General features: G+C 38.6%; 1 protein-coding gene across 3 annotated transcripts in view; it reads right to left on the minus strand.

The window, feature by feature from the left end:
- The window catches only part of FNBP1L (formin binding protein 1 like), an 82,782-nt gene extending 58,661 nt beyond the window's left edge, over nt 1-24,121 (minus strand). For 2 of the 3 annotated variants that reach the window (XM_067538451.1, XM_067538450.1), the window contains exon 1: nt 23,953-24,121. In XM_067538451.1, the coding sequence (XP_067394552.1) occupies nt 23,953-23,976 (24 nt within the window). In that variant the 5' untranslated portion in view covers nt 23,977-24,121. The remainder of the gene's footprint in view (nt 1-23,952) is intronic. The other variant, XM_067538452.1, reaches the window with a different exon arrangement.
- Nucleotides 24,122-25,389: the final 1,268 nt, after the last annotated feature.

Raw genomic sequence — 25,389 nt, forward strand, 5'->3', positions numbered from 1 at the left:
CGATGCAACTGCCTAGCCTCAGGGACCAGTATTGACCCCTTGGATTAGTGTATATATAGCCCATCCCAGAACCCTGTGGATGCTCTCAGTTCACAAATTAACTCTTCTAGGGCATGTGATAGGAACACCACATATGGTACACAAAGACTTTGCATGGGACTCTAAACACCATTGCTTTTTTTATTTAATAGGAAAAGAAACAGATCTAAACAGAAATAAATCCTACATGCATTTCCCTGCCTCAGTTTCCTCACCACTCTTGAACATTCTTTGGGCTAGTGGCAGGATCCTCTAGGGAGTGTCTGGTAATCTTCTGATGTAGCTCATGTCTTGACTTCTGAGCCAAGGAGCCTCTCCTCCACTTCCGTCAGCTTGCTTTCTCTGACCTTAGCTGGCACCGCAGCTCAACTGCCCCCACTCCCTGCTATGCAAGCAAACCCATCTCTTCCCCTTCCCTGCCCAAAACTTCCTCTCTCTCTCCAAAGCCTTCTCCGTTGCCTCCTTTTTAAACCACTGCTTTATCACCTCTGTCCTTTTGTTCTGTTTGGGGATTTTCCAATCTCTCTACTTCCCTCTCCCTGCAAACAAGCTGGATGAAATAACTTCTCCCAGGTTCAGACCAACCCATTTGTCATTCAGGTGTTTCACCTGAATAGATGTCTGACCATTGTCCCTGATCTGGCAGAGGTATGTTTACTGCCCTGTCAGCAATTGTGGATTCTACATTTATATAGAGGCATTCAATGATGCAGGAATTTTCAGACAACTTCATACTATCAAACAGAATTCATGAACTTTATAGACAGATTCCCTAAATCATCATAACCTTCCCTCCTTTAATTTAGCCAAAATGCAATCTTGAATCATTGTTATCAGACCCCAGACTAAATATTTTTCAAAAACAGGAGGCAAGCAGACAATACATACTGCAGGTAGCTCACCAAACAATATAGTCTAAAGTTTTAATCCCAGCCTTCCCACTAGCTTGCTGCTTGTCTTTGGGGAAACTGAGTGAAATGACTCATCCATCTGTAAATGAGGCTAACGCTCACCTACACCACAGGGATATTGTGAGAATTAACAAATATTTGTACAGTGCTTTGAGACTGTAAACCACCAAAGACTGTGAGCACTAGGTGTTTCTAAAATAAATTTCAAAAAGGTTCATCAGAAGTATAAAGGAGATCCTCACATTCTTTTTGAAAGAGGTCTCCTGTTGTCAATTAATACAAATTAATAAGAAAATTCTTAACTTGGTTTTTAAGTTTCCAAATTATCACATTTTCTATTTATGCAAGGGGTTTTTTTAGTTGGGGGAGAGTGGTTTGTTGTTTTTTAATATGCAGTTCTTCAGAATGGATAGGAGATGGTCACGTATTACGTACTCTTCAGCAACAAGTCATATTGTTTGCCACATTTCATTTCTTTTTCCTATTTAAAGTTTGCTCTTGCGAAGTGCTTTAAAAGATTATTCTTCGATAAGGAAGAACAGAAAACAACATACATAAAAAGCTGTCCAAGAGCTTTAACACTACATGCTTGATCTTCCACTGACTCAGAATCAGTATTGTCAGTATTTGCTTTCACATCATCACAAGGCATTGAGGAGAGAAAAATATGTAATTCTTTAATTCACACGCTAAGGTTTGGCAAACAACTTTTTTGTACAAAGATGAAATATCTCCACTCTCCAGGTCAAGAATGAAGCATCTGCAGAATCTGAGGTAGGAGTGAAACACTGTTTGTCACCTGGTCTGAACATCTCTTAGCTTATGCTATTAGCAATATTTCCAGAGCTCCTTTTCTTTTAAGAACTAAATCTTCTCCCTAAAAATTAAGTTATGCAAAGTTTATATTTCAGAATGACGTGGGGTCCTCTGGAACTGTCACATTAGGAGTCATTTTCCAGGTTTCTTTACCATGAAGCAACTTCACTGTTCTGCAAATTTGTCAGTCTGGCTTGCAGGAAGAACCATGTGAAGCCCAGGTGGTGTATGGAAATAACACATATAGCAGTATTTCAATAACACATTTCTTATTAACATGTTTCTTGTGAAAGCAAGAACTGAGAGAATGCATGTAAATTTCAGCCATCCCTCACCCCTTTTTATTACTGAAATAACAAGAAGTGATGCTCCTGGTAGCAGTCACATATAAGACTGAAATCTTTTTTTGAAAATACTGAGAGCGATTGCTTAGACTAGAAACAAAAACTACATTTCCAGCTTGGAAAGTTGTGTCTGTTGTATTCACCAATTAAAAAAAAATCCCCATTTTTTTCCAAATGAGATTCTGTGTATCCAAGACCCATTCATGTCAGGAGTGCCTGCAGTTAATGCTCATGCATTTTGCATTAGGCCATTATGCTGGAAATCCTCACTTGGTACCAACGCATTAGAGTTAAAATCCATTGCTGTGTCCGGAATCAAGAGAATTAAAATGCTTCTTCTTGTGGAAATGGTTGTGGGTAACATCTGTACAATATGTAAAAGCACAAATCTAAAATGTGTTCATTAAACATTTCACAAAGTAGGCTAATATCTTACAGTGAAGGCAGGATCACAACCAATCAAACTGTTCAAATACACAATGGCTCGTAACAGAACAGCCATTTTAGAAGTAATTTAGTGAACACATTCTCTAAGCTGTTGTGATGTTTAGCTATTACCATTAGAGATGGGCAAAATTTTTCCAGTGAACATTTCTTCCCCCACTGAAAAATGCAGATGTGATGTCACTGAAAAATTCTGCAAATTCATGTCACTTTAACCAAATTGTTTCGGTCACAACAACAAACAAAAATCTGAAAAAAAAACCTGAAATGTTTCAATTTTTCGATTCAAAATAATATTTAATTTTGAAATTCCCTTACATTTTATTTTTAAAATTATTTAAAATCTTAAAAATTGCTCAAAAACTAAAAGAAACATCTTGTTTTGGGTCAAAAAACATTCTGTTCAACCCAAATCAACGTTTTCCAACTTTCAATTCACTGAAAATTTTTAAAAAATTAGTTTTCAATTTAACCCATAATGATTTTTTCACCCTGATTTTCGGAATAGCCAACAAACCAAAAAATCCATTATTTGCCCAATCCTAGTTATTGTCAGTACCCCTAACTTTATTCTTTAAGCTATCACATCTTAATATTACTTGGCTATGTTAAACATAATGGTACCTTTAACTAAAATTAAACGTTTTGATTAGTTATTTCGCTAGCAATAGCCACAAAATGAATGTAAATAAATCTCAAGCCAAAAGACAGGCTGAGTAAACTGACAAACACATCCGTTTTCCATGATGAGATGATAGCTTCACTAACTTCAATAGAAACCAGGCTGCACAGATCACACCGCAGTGGGCCTGTCACCAGGTCCCAACAGACATCTTTGATCTATATGCACGTTGAAGTCCGAAATAATCACCAGACTCAGTTTTACATAATACACAAGCTGGAAAAACTGTTTTTACAGTACAACAATAAGGAGTTGGTAGAGAGTTTAAACAAAACCAAGCAGATGCACAAATACAGTAGTAAACAGAATACTGAATACTAATGAAACAGTGCTGTTGAGAACAACAAATATACTATTAAAGTTAGCACTGAGGTGAAATCAAGTTTCTGATATCTTGGTGAAAACCCTGGATAAAGCATTTTTAAAAGGAAACATTATTTTTACTTGAAATGTCCACAGTTTTTCCCCCAGTATGACTCCAGGGCAAAAGGAAATTCAACATGACATTAAAGAATATGATAAGCTGCTGGTACTTCTGCACTGTGCCAACCAAATTAATACAATGGTCTGAACCCTCCTTGCATCTGTGGTAGCCAATGTTAATAGGACATATGGGGAACTTATTTCCCCCTACTCTGTTAATACAACAATCTTAAAAGCCTGAAAATAAACCCCTGACCTACTGATGTAAGTCCTGCATAAGGAGTCTATAGTAAGAAAGTTTTCAATTTTTTCAGTGACAAAATTGTGCATTATAAAGCAAAAGAGAATATCCAGAAGATATTCCCCATCCGACTGGAATAATTATGTAAGACTACTGAAAATCAGTCCTTAGACCACTTGAAAGTATTCTTTTAAGATGTTATGTATTGTGTGTGTCATATGCCATAGTAGATAAGTCATTGTTCTTATAATTGAAATAGAAGAGCTAAGATGTCTGCTTCCTAAAGAACAAAAGGGGATTAAATACATACTAAACAAAGATTATTTTATACATCGGCTAGCACCTCTGTAACTCAAATTTATTAAGAAAACTCTATAATGCCTGTTATGTTCCTCCTTAATTCAGCTTTAACATTGGCAGTGTCAAAAGTGTGTCAATAATAGCATCTCACATAATTATAAATATTGCTATTTAACAAATTAAAATTCAGCTAGTTAAAATCATATTCATCAGGTAAAAACTATAATCTCAAAATTAAATTTAATATAAAAGTCAACAATGAATATTTGCAAATCATTTGTATTAAGCCAATTATTTAAGTGTATTTTAGTGTGCTCTCCTGATGGTACTAACGCATATACATAGCTTAGTTTATTCATAAAGATTCCTAAAATAAATCCACTACAAGTCTGACACAAATTTGATGGCAACGCTAAGAAACCCACCTATTTTAGGTACACAGCAAGGAACTTCCTTGGCCCACTGTCCCTGGCTAAAAAAAGCAAACAAATCCTCAGTATAAACAAGAAGTTTACCAGGTTTTTTCATCACTGAATCTTGGTAAAAATTATGTGTGACATGGAAAAAGAAACACCAAACTCAATTAAACATGGCTAGAAACTACACAGAACCTTCACAGGTTAGCTATGGGTATTTAGCAACTGCATAAGTAAAACAAAGTGAAGGGAAGGAAATAAGCATCAAGTATTGGGGTGTAAAAGGTCATTAACCATACAAAATTGGAGAGAGGTCAGAGAGTAGGAAAAAAAGTAACAAAAAAGGTGGGGAGGGAAATGGGGGTATGGAGGGAGGACAATTCTAAAAACTAAAGAGTGGAACAAGAACACAGAAATGTTGACAATTTCCAGCAAAATGCAAATAAATGTGACACGGATAGGTCAAATAAATATTTTATATGTATGAAGAAGCTAAAACAAAATCTAATGGCAAAAAAAGAGAAGGAACTCAGATGAATAAATTCAGTGTGGTCTTTCTTGGTATCATGAGACAGAATTTTGAGTCACTAAGTGGGAAATAATATGATTAAAAGCAATTAACTAATTATTACCCTCCTGTGACGCTGACTGGATTGAGGGGACCATTTATGATATTATTTAACATCAATATTTCAAAGTCACAATAATTCATATAATATATGACATGTCAGGTACTGTTAAAAATGTTATAATTTGCTAAGGGTGATGATTGTTTGCGTGTGTGTCATATTTGTATTGAAAATTCAACTTGTGCAGGGTTTTTGGGCAACTCCCCAGACAGGATGGCAGCAGCAATAAACTGCTTAATGGCCCCTTAAGAAAATTCACAGGTACAATAAGCCCAGGAAGAGAAACCAGGGCTACAACTGATAAGTCACCAGGATTTACTCATGTAACCCTGGATTCCATCTTATTTCTCTAAATTTCCACAAATAGCATGGAAAAGGGACATAAAAGGCAGCTGCACCACATCCATTTTGTCTTTAGTCTTCAGCCTTCACCTACCTCTGAATCAACTCATCTGCAACTGAAGCTGTAAAACAAAGAACTGAGACCCATCCAGGTACTGGATGTACACCAGAGGGACTATACAAGCCTGCAAACTCCACAATTTTAATGAAAACCTCGTACATATGGACTTTTAAATCATTTGTAAGTATCTGATTGCTTTAATCATTTAAAATTTCTCTTATAGTTTGTTTCTTTCCTTTTATAATAAACCTTTAGTTTTAGTTACTGAAGGATTGACTGGCAGCATGGAATTTTGGGTAAGAGCTAAATTTATATTAATCTGGTAATGTGGCTGACCCTTTGGGGTCAGGATAACCTTTTTGGTAAAGAGCATAGAGTTTTAAATAACTTATCTCTTTACTGGACCTAGTGGCTAACTGGGAGCCAAAGACTGAAATGCAGTAAAGGGGGTTGTGTATATTTTGTTTTAGCTTCTTGATAACTAGTGTCAAAAATCAGAAGCACTGTTTGTGGCTGGGTGGGAAGTCTGACTTCAGTGTCACCCAACAATGCTTGGGAGAATCTGCTCTCCCTTTGCAGCCTGCCCTGACCTTGGCATTTTCAGGTGGTTTACCCTAGGCATGGAAGGGTCAGACCTCACAGGGTCCTAGAGTCTGGGTTCCAGCCCAAGCGCGAATCTCTACACCCGTTAGCTTTAAGCCCCATGAGCCTGAGTCAGCTGGCATGGGCCAGCCCCAGGTGTCAAACTGCAGTGTAGACATTCTCTGAGACCAGTAAAGAGGGGGAAAATAGCACTCCAGATAAAAGGGATATGTAAAATAGACCTACAGTCAAACTTGAGTCAATTGAATATCTTGGGTTGCTGGTTTAGAGAGACAAGAGCTTCTATATATTTTGGGTCAGGTAGCTGGGTGAAGAGCCTCTCATTTTTTTTTTTTTTTTTAAAACCATTAAAGACTGGTGAAATTTGTTGTTTATTGACTCCTTCCACTCCCTGCAAGGCCTAACCTTTGAAGACAGTACATGCTCTTTGTATCCTTAGGATTTTCCAGTCAAGATTGTCAATCAATCATGTAAGAGACAGGACCAGGATTTTAAAATATGTATTATTCCTGCCTATAACTGAAAAACTAGATACAGTAACTAACAAAATAACCAAAAACTGAGCACAAGAAAAAGAGTTTCACAATCAGTATGTAATGGAACAAATAATTAGTAAACAATAAATTTGTAAGCACCTAGAGGATAATAGGGTTATAAGAAACAGCCAACATGGATTTGTCAAAAACAAATCATGCCAAATCTACCTAATTTCCTTCTTTGACAGGGTTATTGCTTAGTGTATGGGGGAAGCAGTATACATGATATCTTTATTTTAGTAAAACTTCTGACACAATCCCACGCACATTCTCATAAGCAAATGGGGAAATGTGGCCTAGATGAAATTACTATAAGTGGGTGCAAAAAGTTGAAAGACGGTACACTCAAAGTAGCTGTCAACGGTTTGGTGTCAAACTGGAGGGGACATATCTACTGGCATGCCACAGGGGCCTGTCCTGGATTCCATACTAGTCAATAGTTTTATTAATTATATGGATAATGGAGTGCAGAGTATGCTTTAAAAAATGTGTAGATGACACCAAGCTGGGAGAAGATGGTAGCACTTTGGAGGAACAGATCAGAATTCAAAATCACCTTGATGAGTTGGTCTAAAATAGAGGTTCTCAAGCTTTTTTTGCTGGGGCCCCCTTTGAAAATATTGCAGGCTATGATAACCTCCCCCCCAATTCCATACCATCGTTACGGGCATGCACAGGGGCTGACAGACTGCGACACCCCCCCATACTAACCTCGCAACTACCTGATGGGTCACGACCCCCAGTTTGAGAACTCCTCGTATAAAAACACCAAGATGAAATTCAGTAAGGACAAGTGCAAAGTACATCACTTACAAAAGAAAAATCAAATCCACAGCTACAAAATGGGAAATAACTGGCTAGACAATAGTACTACTGAAAAGGATTTGGGGGGGTATAGTGGATCATTAAGTGAATGAGAGTCAACGTGATGCAGTTGTGAAAAAGGCTAATGTCATTCTGGGGTGTATTAACAGAAGGATCATATGTAAGACACAGGAGGTAATTGCCCCACTCTGCTCCACACTGGTGAGGCCTCATCTTGAGTACGGTGACCAGTTCCGGGTATCCCATTTTAAGAAAGATGTGGACAAACTGGAGCAAGTCCAGAGGAGAGCAACAATTTTTTCTCCTTGTTTTAGTGTGTCTTCTTTGTACTTTTAAATAAAATGATATTTTGCTTTAATACAATTATAATCTGGATTTGATCATTGCTCATAGACTCTAAAGTCAGAAGGGATCAATGTGATCATCTAGTCTGACCTCCTGCACAATGCAGGCCACAGAATCTCACCCACCCCCCTCCTGTAATAAACCTCTAACCTGTGACTGAGTTATTAAAGTCCTCAAATCATGGTTTAAAGACTTTAAGATACAGAAAATCCAAAAGCAAGTGAGCCGTGCCCCATGCTACAGAGGAAGATCTGTTAATCTGAATCACTAGATATGGCCCCTATCACTGTAGTATCTGAGCACCTGTTTATCTTCATAACACTCCTGTGAAGTAAGGAAGTACTATTTTCCCAATTCTACAGTGAGAGAACTGAGGCACGGAGAAGCTAAGTGACTTGCCCACGGTCACATAAGAACTCTGTGGTGGAGCAGGAAATTGAACCTGGGTCTCCCAAGTTCTAGGCTATCACCCCAACCACCAGACCATTCTTCTTCTCAGAGATACTGATACTGACTGAATTACCCAGATCCAAGTAACTCTACCAGTGGAAGGAAAAAAGACAGGTGAGCACAAAAGGGTTATAGTGTGTGAGCACGGAGGTGCCACAGATGTTAGATGCGAGTCAATCAATGCAAAATAAATGCTATTTAATATTATGAGGGAGTCAAATCCTGCCTCAAATGTTGCATTAGATGAATGCAGGTCTTCAGGGAGGATGAAAATGTGAAGTGGAAAATAAAATACAAGAGGGCTCTCTCCCAGCCGCATTAAAAACAAAAAACCTCATTTATTCCTGCTTATTAGTCACCACCTGAAGGCCTAAAGCCTTTATTTAAAGCATCACAACTTATTTCTGTGGAAATAAGTATTCAAGTATCATGGCACAAACAAAAGATTAGGACACTTCAGTAAGGGAAATCCCAACAGGAGGCAAGTTAAGACATCTTCTGGCTTTAATTATTTCTATTTTAATTGAAGAACTGAGAAACTTATTTTTCCCTTTACATTTCATAAACTTACCTACTGTATAGTAACTCAAGTTATTTCTGAGCTATTAAAACACACACACAGATTTCCTAGCAGCAAATTAGTCAATAACGGTCTCTCTTCAAAACCTCCTCTTTTTGCCTCTATCCAACACTATGCCATCTTCCATAGATATGCTACTCATCCAGGAATTCCAATCTGTTTTTCTTTCTAGCTTTACTTTGACCCATTGCAAAGGCTCTTAAACCAGCTATTTTTCCTATGTTTAGTTAGGTTTGTAATATCTTCTAGATCACACTTATAAGAGTTTAAGTCTCCTGAAATATTAACATCCAAGGCTAAAGTAAGGCAGCTTACATCAACCTAATTGTGACGGTGTCTACACTAGAATTCTACTTCCATCAAAGTACTACGCCTCTCAACATAATTCCTCCATGAGAGGCGTAGTGCTTATGTCGGTGTAGTTAGGATGACACAGGGTACATGAAGACACTGCACGCTACTGCTCTGAGCTGAGACTACAGCAGCATGAAACTGGCATGACTCAGTTTTACAGCTGGTAGGCTCTGTGCTATGAAACTGAGCCCACCAGGCTCACAGCTGAGGCTGTCACCCCACAATGGATGGGAGATTCCAGCTGTGAGTCCTGCGGTGCCCCACTTCAATCAGTGCAAGATCTCCTGGTGAGGATGTGCTCCACCAGCAGAAGGAGGTTAGCGTGGACACCACCAGCCAACTGAATTACTGCGGTTGCTGTAGGTCAACCTAAATTAAGTAGACCTAATTTCTCTGTGTAGACAAGCCCATAGAGTTTAATGAATTAATGAGGCACAAGGAGCACCTGTTTTTGCAAACAGCCTCATCAATAAAGAAAAACAGAAAAACTTGTTGAGTGGAGTTTTGATGATAAAACATAATATTCATATATAAATCATTTGAATTTAGCTATTTTTCAACATTCATAAGCACAAGCAGTGACGTGTATTAATGTTCTGGAGCAGCCCAGTATCCAACAATCCAAGCTCAAAAACTTCTCTTGGACATTTTAACATAGAACAACTACTTAAAATTACAAATTACCAGTAGATTATGTGATGCAGTACCATAACTATGATCTACAGGAAGTGGCAGCCAATATGCCTATTTAAAGTTTAGGATACAGATATGCATTTTATCACAGAAATATAACCCATGAAAATGTGTTTTTATAATATTAAAGTAGCAAGATCATCTGCAAGTGGACATCGCTATTATTATACCTACACAGCAGCTACACATTTCATTAACATGCTGTTTATTCACTCTTCTAAAGGATGTGATATAAAAAGATCCTATGCAAGTACTTAACATTAAGCACGTAAGTAGTCCTGTTGACTTCAATGGGAGCTACTCATGTTAGTAAAGAACAATCATAAGCATTTGCAGGATCAAAGCCATAATAAAGACCAGACCTAAGCAAGACCCCTGAAGTACCCCACTAAACACTATCCTCACAACTCAGCACTTCACTGTTTTATCACAGAAACTCTTTGTTTATGGTCCTTCAGCCAGTTTTCAGACTGTGTTGGTGCTAATCTGAATTCATTCTGAGAATAAAATTTTGAGAGTGATATCTGCATGTTAATGCTGTATACCTATGTGTTGCACAAGAATTCTTAGAGTAAGTACTGTCCCAGAGATGATACTCTTATCATCACATATTATGGGTAAGTTGTTAAAGTTCCAAAGTTTTCTAATATCTTTCCCTTTCTTTGTTTTGCGGTTTCTTTTTCAGGCAGGCTTCCCCAATTCATGGGGTTGCTTTTCTTTACTGAAGTAGTCTCTTTTCTATAGTACTGTACTAGCTACTTTTCCACAGATGTCTCGTTACAATCTAGAAATTTATTACAAACATTAGATGTATTCATGCAAGTCCTCAACTTCAGTAGGATTTAAAAACTCTAAACCTCACAGGATCAAGCCCTATCTGTCTTCTGGGTATTTTTATTAGTACTGTCTCCTGTCACTAATTAGCCTTTTTTTTTTTTTTAATGCTGAAACCACAAAGAGTCATAATATGGCAGCAAAATAACTTTTTCTTTCCGATCTTAAATCTGTTGGGTCAGCATTTTGGTGTTTAAGCAGCATCTGTACCTCTGTACATAATCCTTATGTAACAAAAATCTGCAATCAAAAATATGCAGGATATAATTGTTACTTTTCACTACAAGAATTGACGAGCATATCTTTTAAAAATATCTATTTCTTCAAGTTATTACCATTTTACTGGTTGGTGTACAGTTCCCGCCCCCTTTTTTCTTTTCTTTTTTTAAATTGAAAATGATTTGTTCTTAACATTTTGACCCAAAGTTCTAAAAATAAAAGAATATTAATGGATATGGAGGCATTGTCAAAATATTGCTTTCACTGAGTCCTAGAATAAAGAAAATTAATAGGTGTTTCAGGACCCAAATTGCTAAAATACAATACTGTAGAGGGGAGATTGTTAAAAATATATTTTTTCCAAGTGTGATGTGATAGCTCTAAAAAGCCCTGCTTTATTCCACTTGTCCTCTCCTTCAGGGTCCTGCATCAAGTTAACAATCCTTTCGGAGCCTCTCAGTAGTGTTTCTGAAGCAGCCAAAGGGTTCACTACAAAGCAAAGAAAGAATGGTCCTTTCTCCAAGAGGCTGAGTTTTTGCTACACTATGATATCAGCCTAACAGAAATGACCAGGAGGAAATTATAAAACTAAAAACCCATTTACACCCCCCGAAGGCACAGAACAATTTTTATTTGTGCTCTTCTAGATGGCCAAATATGTTTGCACTTTCCAAACACCTAGTTTATATCATGCTAGAAGCGTGACAGGCACTTTATACTGTTTTGTATTAAAAAATTACTCTATTAGATGTAACAGCAGCAGGTTACTGAACTTGGATCAATGTCAAACTCAAACCCTCCCCAATTATTGATTCGTTGTAGCTGTCCAATAAATAGTCACATTACGAATATTAAAGATAATTTTATCTGATTACGAACGGAAAGAAATCTATGAACTAATTTTAAAAAAACAGTAGCAAACGGATGAAAACAGGAGGAAAAATTATATCTACATATTACAGAAGAAATATCTTTTACATACATGAAAACAATGTTAGTAAATAAACACTTACTGATTCTTATATAAAAATACGCTATAATCTAATATTATCATGAATAGAGTTTCTCAGCTCCTAGAGTGTTACATCTACTGCACAGGCATTCAAACCATTTCATAGTGAAGACCACATCATAACACAGAGATTGTCTCAGGGATCAACTCCCATCCATACACAAATACATAGACCTCTCCTATTCACAATTACATAACATTCCTGTGCCTGCTACAACTGCTTACATGGAAGAGTTATTAGGCTTCTTTCAAAACAATGTAGCAGCTACAAAAAGAAAGGAGGCACACCTGAAAAATCAACTCCCCATAAGCTACCAGCAATTGCTCAACAAGCCAGAGTTGGGAAGTGATGCTTTTTTGTCCATGCGATAGATTTGGACACTCTAGTCACCAGGAAAGAGCTGTACCACCTAAAATTCAACTGCTCCTTTCCTAAGGACTTCCAGAGCAGTTCAAGATATTTTCATACAATTCCCTTTCATCAGTTCAGCTCTAAACCACACTCAACTGCACTTTGTCAAATACCATGTATATAAAATGGCTATAGCCCTGTATTTTTGCAAATACAATATTAAACGAAATAAATTGAAAAAACAGCAAATAAAACAAAAAACTCATCCTGCAGTGAAGGCCCCTGTCCCACAGAGGCAGGGCTCCCACTTTCAGGAATTGCGACCTGGCACATGGGGCTGCAGTGTCACTCAGGTTTAGCCTGGCCATTCCTCCATCATCATGACAGAGGGACAGCCAGGCCAAATTTGAATCCCAGCCCAAGGGATAGGAGATGCCACTGTAGAGTGAGTGTAACGTGGGCTTGTTCTGCAACCTCCCACCCCAGGTCTCCCATCCCCAGGGGTAGCACCTGAGCCCTCCCATATGGATAAAATGAAATAACAAAATTTCTGAAAAATAAAATGAAAAACTATAAAAAAAAAAAAGAAGAAGAATTTTATAGGGCTCTTAAAATTGCCTCACGAACTGCCATTTGTTTTCTATGGTGAATCCATGTTGCCACACTTCAAGGTTCCTCAATACATAAAGCTAACACTCCAAACTCCATCACAACAAGCATATAGTTATTTGCCATACAATGCTTGAAAAGCATTAATAATTTATAGTAAATATGGAAGCACAAAAAAAAATCAACATCTTTGTTGAGTACCAGCCTGTGTCAAGTGAATTTGCGCAATGCCTCCTTCTTAAACAAATACTTGATAAGTACAAGTGTTAAATGAACAAACAATACATACCAAATGATAAAACAACTTTTCACTTTAATTAATAATATTTGTTATACACTAATGTTTGATAAATATTGTAAATACATATCCTTTAAAACAGTAGTATATAGAGTAACTAGTTAGTTAACATATTTACAGCATACTGCTTGATTTGTACAAATGCTAAAAAAGATCCAAATAAGCAAAAGTTGGGAGAAAATAGCCTTTTACAGTAATGAAAGACATCCTTAAAAATAGCTTTCATTTTATTTCAATTAGGCAATAATTCCTATCATCACTGAGATTTAGAAAAAATAAATAAATACAATTTGTTGCCCTTAAATTTAGTTCCCACTATTTTAAAAAATGTTCAATTCCATATGAAACAAACAGCTCTGATCCGTAGTAATAACTAAAAAACAACAACACTTTGTATTTACATGGCACCCTCCATTAGAGGATCTCAAAGCACTTTATAAACATGAATGAATTAAGCCTCAAACAATTATCTGAGGGAGAGGAAGTATTGCTCTCATTTTACAGATAGAATAATGGAGTTAAACAAGTTATTTTACTTGCCTAAGGCCATATAAGAAGTCCATGACAAAGCAAGAAACAAGACTGAAGATTCCTGACTCCCAGCCTGATACCCTAATAAAACAATATTTCTCCCCTGGAGGAAGTAAAGAAAAAGGCTTCAATTTTGGATTGTAAACCAAAACTGAACAAATAACTGTCTAGAGAAAGAAGATGGGCTCTCCGTGTGCAAATACACAGAAAACAACGACAAGGAACAGCTATGACCAGTTTGGATACACTCACATGCCCTTTTATGTAAATCATAGGGCAGAAGCAAAGCGCTGTGACAACAGGGGTAACAGAAGAGAAGAAAAAGAAAGTTGTCCAAAAGCTTAAATTTAATTGTATCAACATTCTATTACTTGTTTGCCTGTATATGTCTTAGGTAGCGAACACCTGAACATAAACTATTAATGTATTTGTTATCTGGTGCGTCACCTAAAAGGAATTATAATCTTGTTGTTACTCTCATCTTGGAATAAAACTATAAGTACAAACAGCAGCCAACAGTTTACATTTATGGGAATTTACTGCAATGAGAGACAGTGTTGAGGGTCAGCATTTTAATGAAAACCTTCTGTTTCCATTATTGTAAGATGTTATTTTCTCCCCTTTCCTCTCCCCATACAGCTGGAAGCACTGACATGTATCAGAAGATGAATCCACAAACTTTCTGCCAAAACAGCACTGGGACTGGGATATGTAATCTCACTAGAGGCAACTGAGGCAAGCTGATTGGAATTTCAGCCTTCACTGAACAAATTGTTTCTTAACACAAGGAAAAAGCTGAACATATCTGGCCCTCTCACGATTTTTCCTACCAACAAAAATGGTACATCATCATAAACAATCTGTGTGTGCATTATGAACAAAGTATTTTGAAAAAGTTAGAAATGTTAGTATATGAACTTTCCTTGTATACCCAATATAGAATTACTGCAATAATCAATGAATGGTTTCACAGAATAGGCGAAAAAACTGTTCTGCTAATGTCAGGGAGAAAGCATCTAACTACTACACAAGAGTCTTTGCACTAACCTAATATCAGGATTAAACACACAAATGACTCTTTAGGGCAGGCTTTGTTTTCTAAATTGCTGCCTTAATTAAGTGTATCTGTATCTTTTAGCATTAGTGAAGACACCACAATCAATATAATTTTTTGTTTTTTAAACATTTGTTAGAAGACTGTCAGCAGTCCATAGCACAGTTATTCGCCGGGATGGGGGAAACAATCTCCAGCCACAGCAACTAAAAGCTTGGTAATGCACTTGCCCATAGCCACATTTTTTCCCTCCCACAGTTGTGATGGTGTAATTTGCACTTCCAAAGAATCATGTCCCAGACATCATTTTGACAGGATTGCTCTTTGAAGAAATTTCTGAATCACTGAGATAGAAGGCCTTGTAATCTCAGACAATGTCCTGCTATTCTCACTCAGAAAATCAAACTGCAAGTAGTATCATTTAGACTCTCTTGATATAGCCAGCTCTCAGAATTGTGAATAAGGACACTAGCAAGAAAGGTAGGGGCATTTTTTCCAGTGTTAAGCATTCCATGGCACTCTAGGATTTGTAACATTCTATGTATGTTTGTGTGGACTTCCTGGAAGATCAACCAGATTTCCAAATCCATATAGAAATGAAATCACAAGGCTTCATAAATAAAATCAGGAACAGATGTAATTCTAACAGACGTGTGACTAACAGTGTTTCAAATCTGGAAGGAAAAAATTTAACAGGATTCTGAAAGGGATACACAAAGATATATGTACACATTTAGTTAACTGATAGCAGAAAATCCCTTAGTTGAAATCTCTGGCAGTATTTTTGCCAACTCAGAACCATAAACTGATGAAAAATCTTGGGGCCAATGACTCACTCTTCCAGGAAACAGTAGCAGAAAGGGTCAGATACTTGTGAACGAGACAATTGCTGGAAAGATACAGACAAATATTATTTCTAACTAAAACTAAATGCAATTAGAGTAATAATTGGACCTGTGGGATCCTCAGCATGAAATTTTCTTCTGATGTTTTCATCACTGGGCCAAGAGAGGATATACGTATAACAATCAACACTTTATCCTTAACAGCACCTTTCATCTGAAAATCTCAAAAGGAGCTTCACAAACACTCATTAAGCCTCACAACACCTCAGTTGAAGCACTGACAGGTTAAACATATTACCCAAGTTCACACAGGAAGTCTATGGCAGATGCAGAAATGGAACTCAGATCTCCAGACTCACAATTCTTCCAGACTATGCTTTAATTTAGACCATGCTCATCACATTCCACTGCACAGCTCAACAGCAACCTGTATGTCCAATTAAGGAGCATCACTAAGGGGCTACTATTTAGCACTCATTGGACAGAGAGAGGATTCAAATGGATGCCTGGAAGAAATGGAGAAAATTTTTCAAGATTTCAATATACTGAAAAATATCTATAGGGAATCTGTACATTAGATAAAACAGTGCTCTTCACATTGTACATGTGAACATATTAGCAAATCAATTCACAGCACATCAAGATCTAAAACTAAAGAAACATTTCCTCAGGCCAGAGGATTTGTTTTATTCTACAGAACACCTCTCAAAGATTTCTAAATTATTGTTTTAAAATAATCAAGATTGGCAATACTGACAATTATGAGGGACTATCTATACACACACACACAGACAATAAAACAGAAAGTATGTGGAATTCATGCTGCATGATATGACTGAGACTAAGAGCTCAGTTGGATTCTTAAAAGAATTAGACATGAGACTATCCAGTTACACTACAAAGTATGTAAACTAACAAACACAAGCCCTCATTATTCAGAGTATTAGCCAACCATTAATCAATGAGTAGAGAGCCCTGCGTGGATACACAATCAGACATGCATCTGATCTGCATCCGCCCCAATCAATTTACTTCCAATCGCCATCCACAATCTAGGTTATCCACACCTGCATGCACCCGCAGCTCTGGGGCCTCCAATCAGCTGTTTGGAGGCCAGCCCGGCTGCAGCCTCAGCCACTGACAAGCTGTTTGGGGGCCAGCCGCCCAATGGCTGCTCAGCAGCCCATAGTGGAGACCTGCGGAACAGCTGATCGGAAGCCCATAGGGAAGCACTGCAGAACAGCTGATCAGTGGCCAGCCCCCCCCCCCAATCTCAAAGGCAGGGAAACAGCCTCAAAAGCTACGAGCTGCAGACAGCTGCTTCCCTGCCTTTGAGATCCGCATCTGATCCAAAATCCACAAACAAATGATCTATGAATATCCGTATCCGTGGATATAAAGCAGATATCCGCAGATTTGCAGGGCTCTATCAACAATGTTAGGAAGAAACCTCTAATGTGCAGATTACTCTATACCTGTTGACTGAGGTTTCTTGCACCTCCTTTCAAGCAACTGGTACTGGTCACTGTCAGAGACAACATACTGGACTAGAGTTGTAATTAGTGTGATCTAGTATGACAGATGCAAACAGGCAAATAAGAATTTATCAAAAAGGTTGTATTTCCGAGCCCACTAAATATTAATCAATAAACACTTTCTTTACTAGGACCGCTTGCATGAAGAAAATTTTAGGTTCATAAAAGTCAGATAAAGTAGAACTGTATTAATTCACAGGAACAACCGTGAGACCCATTGCTAATTACTGAATTTTGAAAATTAGCAAGTAAAGGCCACATACTAAGAGGTAAGGACCACCTCCAATTCTCACTGATTAATGGGAGTTGCAGCTAACCAGCACTACCCAAAGGACCTTGTTCAAAGCCCACTGAAGTCAATGAGAAGATGTCTATTAATTTCAACTGACTTTGGATCAGACTCAAAATCAGGCCTCTGGTCAACCGTAAAAAAACAAAGATAAGACAGTGCATCATAAAATATAGTTGGTTCGTGTATTTGGTCAACTGTAATTTATTTTTAAATTATGAAAATACTTTCCTAATATGAAAGGAGGCATGAATTCTGTCCCAAGGAGCTCACAGCAGTACACTGGTAAATATTCTATAGCACATTCTGCAAAAATAATGAAGACTTAGTAACATAAAGGACCTTATTCCAGCTTATGTTCTTAAATATTTACAAAGAAGAAGGGGAAAATTCCTAGATTTATTATAGATTAGTGAGGTTCTAATTAATATTTTTCTTCTGTTAATATTTCAGACCTATGAAAAAAGGGCCAGTGGTAGACTTTTTTTTTTTTTTTTTTTGGTGATAATGAATTTGCAACAAAAACAAAAGCCCTGATCGTGTACTGTGCTACATGTGGGCAGACCGGTATGCCCATGCACAGCCCCAAGGACTTTATTGGAAACTCCCACGTCTCTGGAGCTCACTGCATGATTGGAACGAAGTGAGTACATAGAAAGGTATTTCATATTTAGCTTAACTGAAAAACTCTAAGAAGAAAATTAAAAAGATATTAAAATTTTTTTAAAAATTATAAAAACAGGTAACTTGTATGCTTTTGTATGTCACAGAGGAGGAGAACTCTATATGCATAAAAGCATGCTGAAATGTTTTAATATAAAATAAGGTCTAAGTATTTTCAGTAGTTTTGACTTATGATGAATAGAGATTCATTTAACAAATCAGGTTTTACCATTTCCAAACATTTCAGCAAAAACGGCTAATAATGGACTATCATCTCCCTATTTTCTCCTTGGATAAAGTACACAGCAGGCATGAAACTCAATGCAAGTTATGCAAGAGGATAAAAGTAAAATTATACCTAACAATGCTGTTTTAACAATTAAGGCACCAGTCCTACAAAAACTTAAGCACATCCTTATTTTCACACACTATGCGTAGTCCCACTGTACCAAGTAAAGCATGTGCTTAAGTCTTTCCAAATCTGGAGCCCAAATGTGTAACCGTCTCACAGTTACTGAACTGAGCATGAGCACACCACATACAGAGTATGCAAATTTAAAATTTAAATCCCTGCAAAATATATTTACTTTAATAAAATAAAATATAGCAGTAATACTTTGTCATTACATGGTATCTTTTGAGAGAGGATCTCAGACGGTTTTACAAAATATTAATTACCTTATTTGAAGTAGATATTAGTCACATTTTACAGATGGGGAAACTAAAGGACAGAGTAACTCACAGGAGGACATAAATAGTGACAGTTGGATAAAATGGGAACAGAACCCAAGACCTCCCTATTCCCGGTACTGTTATCTAACCGTTAGACAACGCATCCTCACCACCACAGTTTAAAATATTGGTCTTTCTTTGTTAAGACACGTGCATTAAGAATATGCTGCAGGGGTGACCGTAGAAATAAATATACTAGTGAGAATAAGGCTATTCAGGGAATAACTCTCTTAAAAATGGGTTAGAAACGTTTCATTGTAACAAGATATGTGAGATGGAAATAATGGAGATGGATGAATTTTTTATGTAGCATGAAAAAAAAACTGTAGAAGAAAGTAGTTTTACAGATATGCCATCTTAAACTAACAAACATGTTTTTCATATCTTTAGTTTACGTTATTTTAAAGGAATGCTGTCAAATAAGAAAAATGAATACATACTTGTAAGCACTACCACACAACAGGGAGCATTCTATTAAATACATACACACTTCGGTTGTGCTGAGGCACAAAGTCCAGCCGCGTGTTTCAGCCCACCCAAGACTGTTGGAGGCCTAGTGCAATTTAAGTTGCTTGACTACTGTTGTGAAGGCCTAGCATAGCTTCAGCTACTTGATTGGCTATTTTGACCCCTGTAGGATGACATCTTCCGGTTGGCAAAAACAAAAAGGACTACCAAATAACTTTGCAGATGTCTCAGTTTCTGCTACCACAGCATGTAACAAAATAAAATACACAAAATGTATGTTTGCAACTGCACAGAAATAACAGTAATAAAAAACAAGTTATACTTAAATGTCTAGGGGTACACTTTCTCACTGCCAAGGGGTATATTTTCACACTTCCCTCCTAACACCAAATGTTGTTTTAACAACCCCAATTATCATACTAAAATAAAATGCAATCAAAAATAAAAACCCAATGTAAATAATTAGCATATATAATAATAAATCAAAATTAAATAAAAACTATATATAAAAATATTTAAAAACCACTTAAACAAAAAAATGCATTCCATCAACGCCTAATTCTGCAAAAAATGCTGCCAGTCAGACCAAAGGTCACTAACTCCCTGGTGAGGCCCCTAAAAAAAGCTGTTTCTGTATACAGCCTTCTAAGTAACTGCTTAGCTCTCCAAACTTAATAAGTATAATATATTATAGTTAATTTTAAGCTTTGTATTTAACAAATATATTTATAAAAAACCTTACACATTAAACCTTTTGAATCTACAGATCAAGTGTAGCATGTCTCACTGGTATTCACACTAATCACTAAGCGTCCAGTATCAACAAAGACGTGTGTATACTGGCCAAGACACACACACCGTGAAGAGTGCTGTGCTTATAAAATGGTTTGTTGGCAAAAAATATCCACATTAAAATAATGTAGAAAACATTAATCCACCAAAAAATAAAAATAAAAAGTTCCACTGTGTATGTCTGATACAGCTACAGACGATGAAGACTATTTTTTTTAAATTTAACTACAATGTATATTTAGCACTATGTCTCTCATCAAATAAATACAAAAGGTATGAGGTGTGATGGTTTGCTTTTGTTTTGTTTAATTCTGTAAAGCTTCTCTCCAGTTCATCACTTCTACCTACCCACCACCCACCACCGTTCTTAAGGAATCAGAAGCAGCATCAGGACTTGAGATGAGAAACCACTTTCTAGCTATCCATATTACTCAGCCTTTTGATGGTGGCAGGTCCTCAAACAATAAGCAGCAAAAGAAAAAGATCCTATTCGGCAAGGGGGAAAGAGTTAAGGGAATTTTAAAATGTCACACGCTGAAGTGTGTTTTTTTAAGATAATTACAAAATTATCAAAGATTTACATTTAAAAATGTTACACTTATTTAGTAAAAGGTTTTGATGAGGTGTAGCGATCTAGATGGTGAATAGACTGTGTACACCCTTTAGCGGTATGTATAATAGCCTTATTTCTGAACATTTCCCATTGTTACCAGCACTGATGCAAGTACTAGCAAAAGCAAGACTCCAGGCAGCCACATGAACTTTAAGTACCGTTTCATCTAAACCTGCTCAGAACAGCTCTATACGACAGGGTAGATGAAACACTAAGAACAGCAAGCGCCCTGTTTATATTAGCGCACCCATCATCACTACCAATGACTACTGGGGCAGCAGTTGTGTTAGCAACCATGGGAAGATTTTTCAGAAAAAAAGCTAGTGTGTACATGGTCAACATGCGTATTCTTTGAGACACAACTGTATGGGTTCTAGACCTTTGTGGGTCAATCAGTTCATCACTTTCATCCACTGCTTTATTTATATATAAAAGCATAAATTGTTCACAGCAGCCTCTCTGAAGCTTAACAAATATTGATTTTTCCTTAAATGTTTTTAGCCTACATTGAAGTGGCTGTTTTTCATAAAACACTTTAATTTGTGTTTTGTCTTATGTCAAAACATCTTTATTTGCACATCAACTGATATCAGAACAGCTTAATGAATAGATGACAGACATCGTGCAGTCAGCAGGAGGAACACAAAGCATTGTTTGGTAGTCACACAGAAAGAAAACGGTTTATTTGCTTTTTAAAATTCTCAATAATAGATCTCTACATATTTTTAAAAAACATATTTAGAGTCTACAAAACTTGCACCATTCGATAACGTGAAACTCTGTATCCTTAACAGCCCTTACTCCATCTCATGTTTTGTTATTGTAAAGATGCAAGGTACTCAGCTAAAACAAACCCATTACATGAATTTTGCAGATGGATAAGAATGGCAGGGTCAAACTCTAAGCTTAAAATGCTTGACAGTGTTGTTAAAATTAATGCACATGAGCAATTTAACATTTAGTAGGTAATGGATAAACTTAAGTTTCCTTGCCATATCAGTTTGTTCTTTGTGCTTTTAATACAAATTCTGTATATAAATAGCTATTGTTAAAAAATTACAAGATCTTCCCCTAATACTTTTAGTTTGTGAAGGCAAGGTAGCAGCACTGTTAATACACAATGAACCAATATTATTATTAATTATTTGTATTATCACTGCACTTAAGAGCCCTAGTCTTGGACCAGGGGGACGGCATTGGGCTACGTGCTGTCAACTACAGAACAGAAAGATAATCCTTACACCAAAAAGTTTTTAATCTAAGTACTGATACCTCTCAAACAGGTATCTATCTAGAATACAATCATCATGTTACACTATCACAAACATCCCAACAAATCTCTTGTATTCCATTTAGTGTAACAAACAACTATCAGATTGGAGGACAAAATGAAGCAATACTACTATAAAACTCTAACATTTATTTTTCCAGTGAAGTATTCTTAACAGAAAAATTGTCTCTTCATTCCACACTCTGTTCTTAAACAAATAAATCAGTATATAGTAATCATCATAATACCTAGCTTTACATATGGCAGAAGGCATTTAAAATTGGAGAAGTGAGCCTTTCTAGACAGTAAGAATTTTTTCCTAAAATTTTCCACCATTGCACACACCACTATTCCTTTTGTGGTAACAATGGTGGGCACACTAGTGAAGAAAACGTACCATATCATGCTAATTCACCCTCAACTGGGTTAGACATCATGGTACTCAAAACACTAGTGGCCATCTGGAGCCCTGTCCCCACTAGCAGTCCTTCTATTACTACCATTAGCAGAATTAAACTGCTTATAGTAATGGTGGAACTGTGGAAATATTTAGAACAAAGATGTAGTGTGGACACATAGGAGAGGCTATTACCTGGTTTGTAGGCATGAACACTTTGTACAAAAAGTACTACAGGACAGTAACAGCTCTATAGTCTGTATTATGCGGTAACAATTTGGCCCATTATTATAGAATAATTGTACAAAGTGAGAGGACACCTCAAAATTATTTGCTTATGGTATTGTCCTTTTTTCAAAGAACAGTGAACTGTTCTGACAATGATATGCCATCAATAGGCACCTAATGCTATAGTCCTCTCTCTTCAACCCCCTGGTGAAGTAACTAAGGTTCTGATCCTGCAAATACATGTGAGAGTAGCTTTACAGATGTGAGTCGTCTCTGAGCTCAATGGGATTGTTCAGGTGACTAAATACATGCAGGATCAGCCTTTCCTTAAATTATTGTCACTAATCTCTCTTTTTCACCACCCCACCGCCTCCATGCTATCTGCTGCTGCTAGCCCAGCCCTAGCAACTCAGCTTGTCTGAAGCCCCTGGCACAGGATAGGAGGCACAGCTGACTCACACCAAAAGGGACTGAACTGGAAAGGCCTTTTTCACCCCTTTCCTCATTCACTAAAAAACTTTGTTGCTATTACGGCCGAGGTTCACAAAAGACTATTCTGAAGGTGCTTACAGCCATCCCCAAGCCGCCTCCCCCAGCTGCCCCTCATTATCATTGCCTAGCCGCTGTAGTGATGGGCACTGGAAATTCAGACGCAGCACCTTTCTAGAGCCCCATCAATCGCCCATTCCTACACGCCCCATGGCCCAGCACACACCCTTGATTCCCATCCCAATCTCCAGCCCCCAACCTTCATATTATCTCCTATCCCAATCCCCCATCCCAGTGCTCCCCACTGCCCTCCCCCACCTCCCCTTCCAATCCCCGGCCCCCCCCCGAGCTCCCCCACCTCCCCTTCCCATCCCAATCCTCCGCCCCCCCCCGTGCTCCCCACTGCCCTCCCCTTCCCATCCCAATCCTCCGCCCCCCCCCCGTGCTCCCCACTGCCCTCCCCACCCAGTGCCCCCCCGGTCCCCTCGACCCACCCGCCCCTCACCAGTGCTCCCCGCTGCCCAGCCCCAGGCGCCTGGGCCCGGTTGCTAGGGGGCCGTGGGCCTGTCCCTGCTCTCGGCAGCCTAACAAAAGCCCGCCAGCCCCCGGCCCCGCTCCCCCGGGAGGTCCCTCGGCAGACGAGGAGCGGGTGAATCCCAGACACAATGAGGCGCCAGCCGCGACTCACCCACAGCTCCGCGCCCCAGCTCATGGCGGCTCCGCGGGCAGCGCAGGCAGCAGAGAAGGGGGTCGGCTCGGGGTGGGGGGCTGCGCAGGGCCGGGGTCCCTTCAGCGACCGGAGCAGGGCGAGAGGCAGCTGCGGCGAGTCGGGCTGCGGCTCCGCCGGGCTGGGGACAAGGGGCGGGGGAGCCGCGGAGGAGGCTGGGAGAGGGGCGGGCCCGGCTGCGGGGGAGGGCCGGGGACTGGGAGAGGCCGCCGCTCCCCGGGGAGGCCTGGGGACAAAGTCGGAGCAGCGCCATCTCGGAATAGGGCCCATAGAGGAGACCTAGCCCAGCCCTCGGGGGCTCCTTCTAAGGGTCCCTGGGAGGGAACAAGGGCTCCCTTGTGGGGAGGGGGTGTGGTAGTGGAAAGGGGGACTTCCTCCGTGGAGGAGGTAGGGGCCCCTCGCGGGGGGGGGGGGCTTTTAAGAGGGGGAACTCTTGGGGGTCTCGCTTTAGGCGAGTCTTTTATTGCGGGGGAGCAGGGCAGGGGTCGCGGTTATTTTCCATCGCGGGGAAGAGGAGACTCGCTGTTCGAAGGCTGGCTCTGGCACCTACACTCCAGCCCCTGCCCACTCCGAGTCAGGAAACGGCCTGCTGTAAAAGCCCGGCAGAGAGAACGCCTCCCTCTTTCTTCTGTGCTGATCCCAGCCCAGCCTGTGCCCAGAGAATGCGGGAGGAGGGATAGATACAACATTTGATACGTCCCTTGGCTTCTATTTCTTAAACGGGGAAGAGAAAGAGCAAACTAAACGTGGAACAGACAAGGCAACATGCAAATAAAGGAAATTAAGTGGGATAGTTACAAAATCTTACTGCTGGTGAGCACTGAAATAGGAGTAGGAAATTATTCCTGACTCACTAAGTAAAAATAATACATCAGCACAGGCTTTATGTAATATTTGTTCATATGAACAAGGAAGGATCTCATAGTGTCATTACAGATAGTCATAAAAATCATGCTGTAAGTCACCTGGCCAAGGTGTTATTTCACTACAGGTCCTATTTCACTACAGGCATTGGAAAAAAAAAACACCTCTAAATCAATATTGCCAATAGAGTTGTATCTGAAATTATTATTATTATTATTCCTCCAACCAGAGCTACAGGAAACAATCCTAAAGCTTTGGTAAGATACTGAGAGAAGCTAAAAGAGACCTGAAAGGAGGAGTGTGGTTCCCCCTCCTCCCATTTCTTATGTATAAATAAATCCTGAAAAGTCCTTATTTTAAAGTCTCTTTCTGCTTTTCACCTTAGAAATGTCAGGTCTTGTCTTTCCTATTTTTGTTGGATGACTAGAATGACTCAGAGAAGAGGATTGGGTGCTTCTGTAGCTGTTAATTAAAGGGAAGCACTGAATGCTTAAAGGGGTTTCCTCTCAAATGTTTATGTTAAATAGGTGTTAA

The sequence above is a fragment of the Emydura macquarii genome, unplaced genomic scaffold, assembly GCF_026122565.2.
Source record: "Emydura macquarii macquarii isolate MOO-44397 ecotype Brisbane River unplaced genomic scaffold, CSIRO-AGI_Emac_v2 contig_480, whole genome shotgun sequence".
Lineage (NCBI taxonomy): Eukaryota > Metazoa > Chordata > Testudines > Chelidae > Emydura > Emydura macquarii.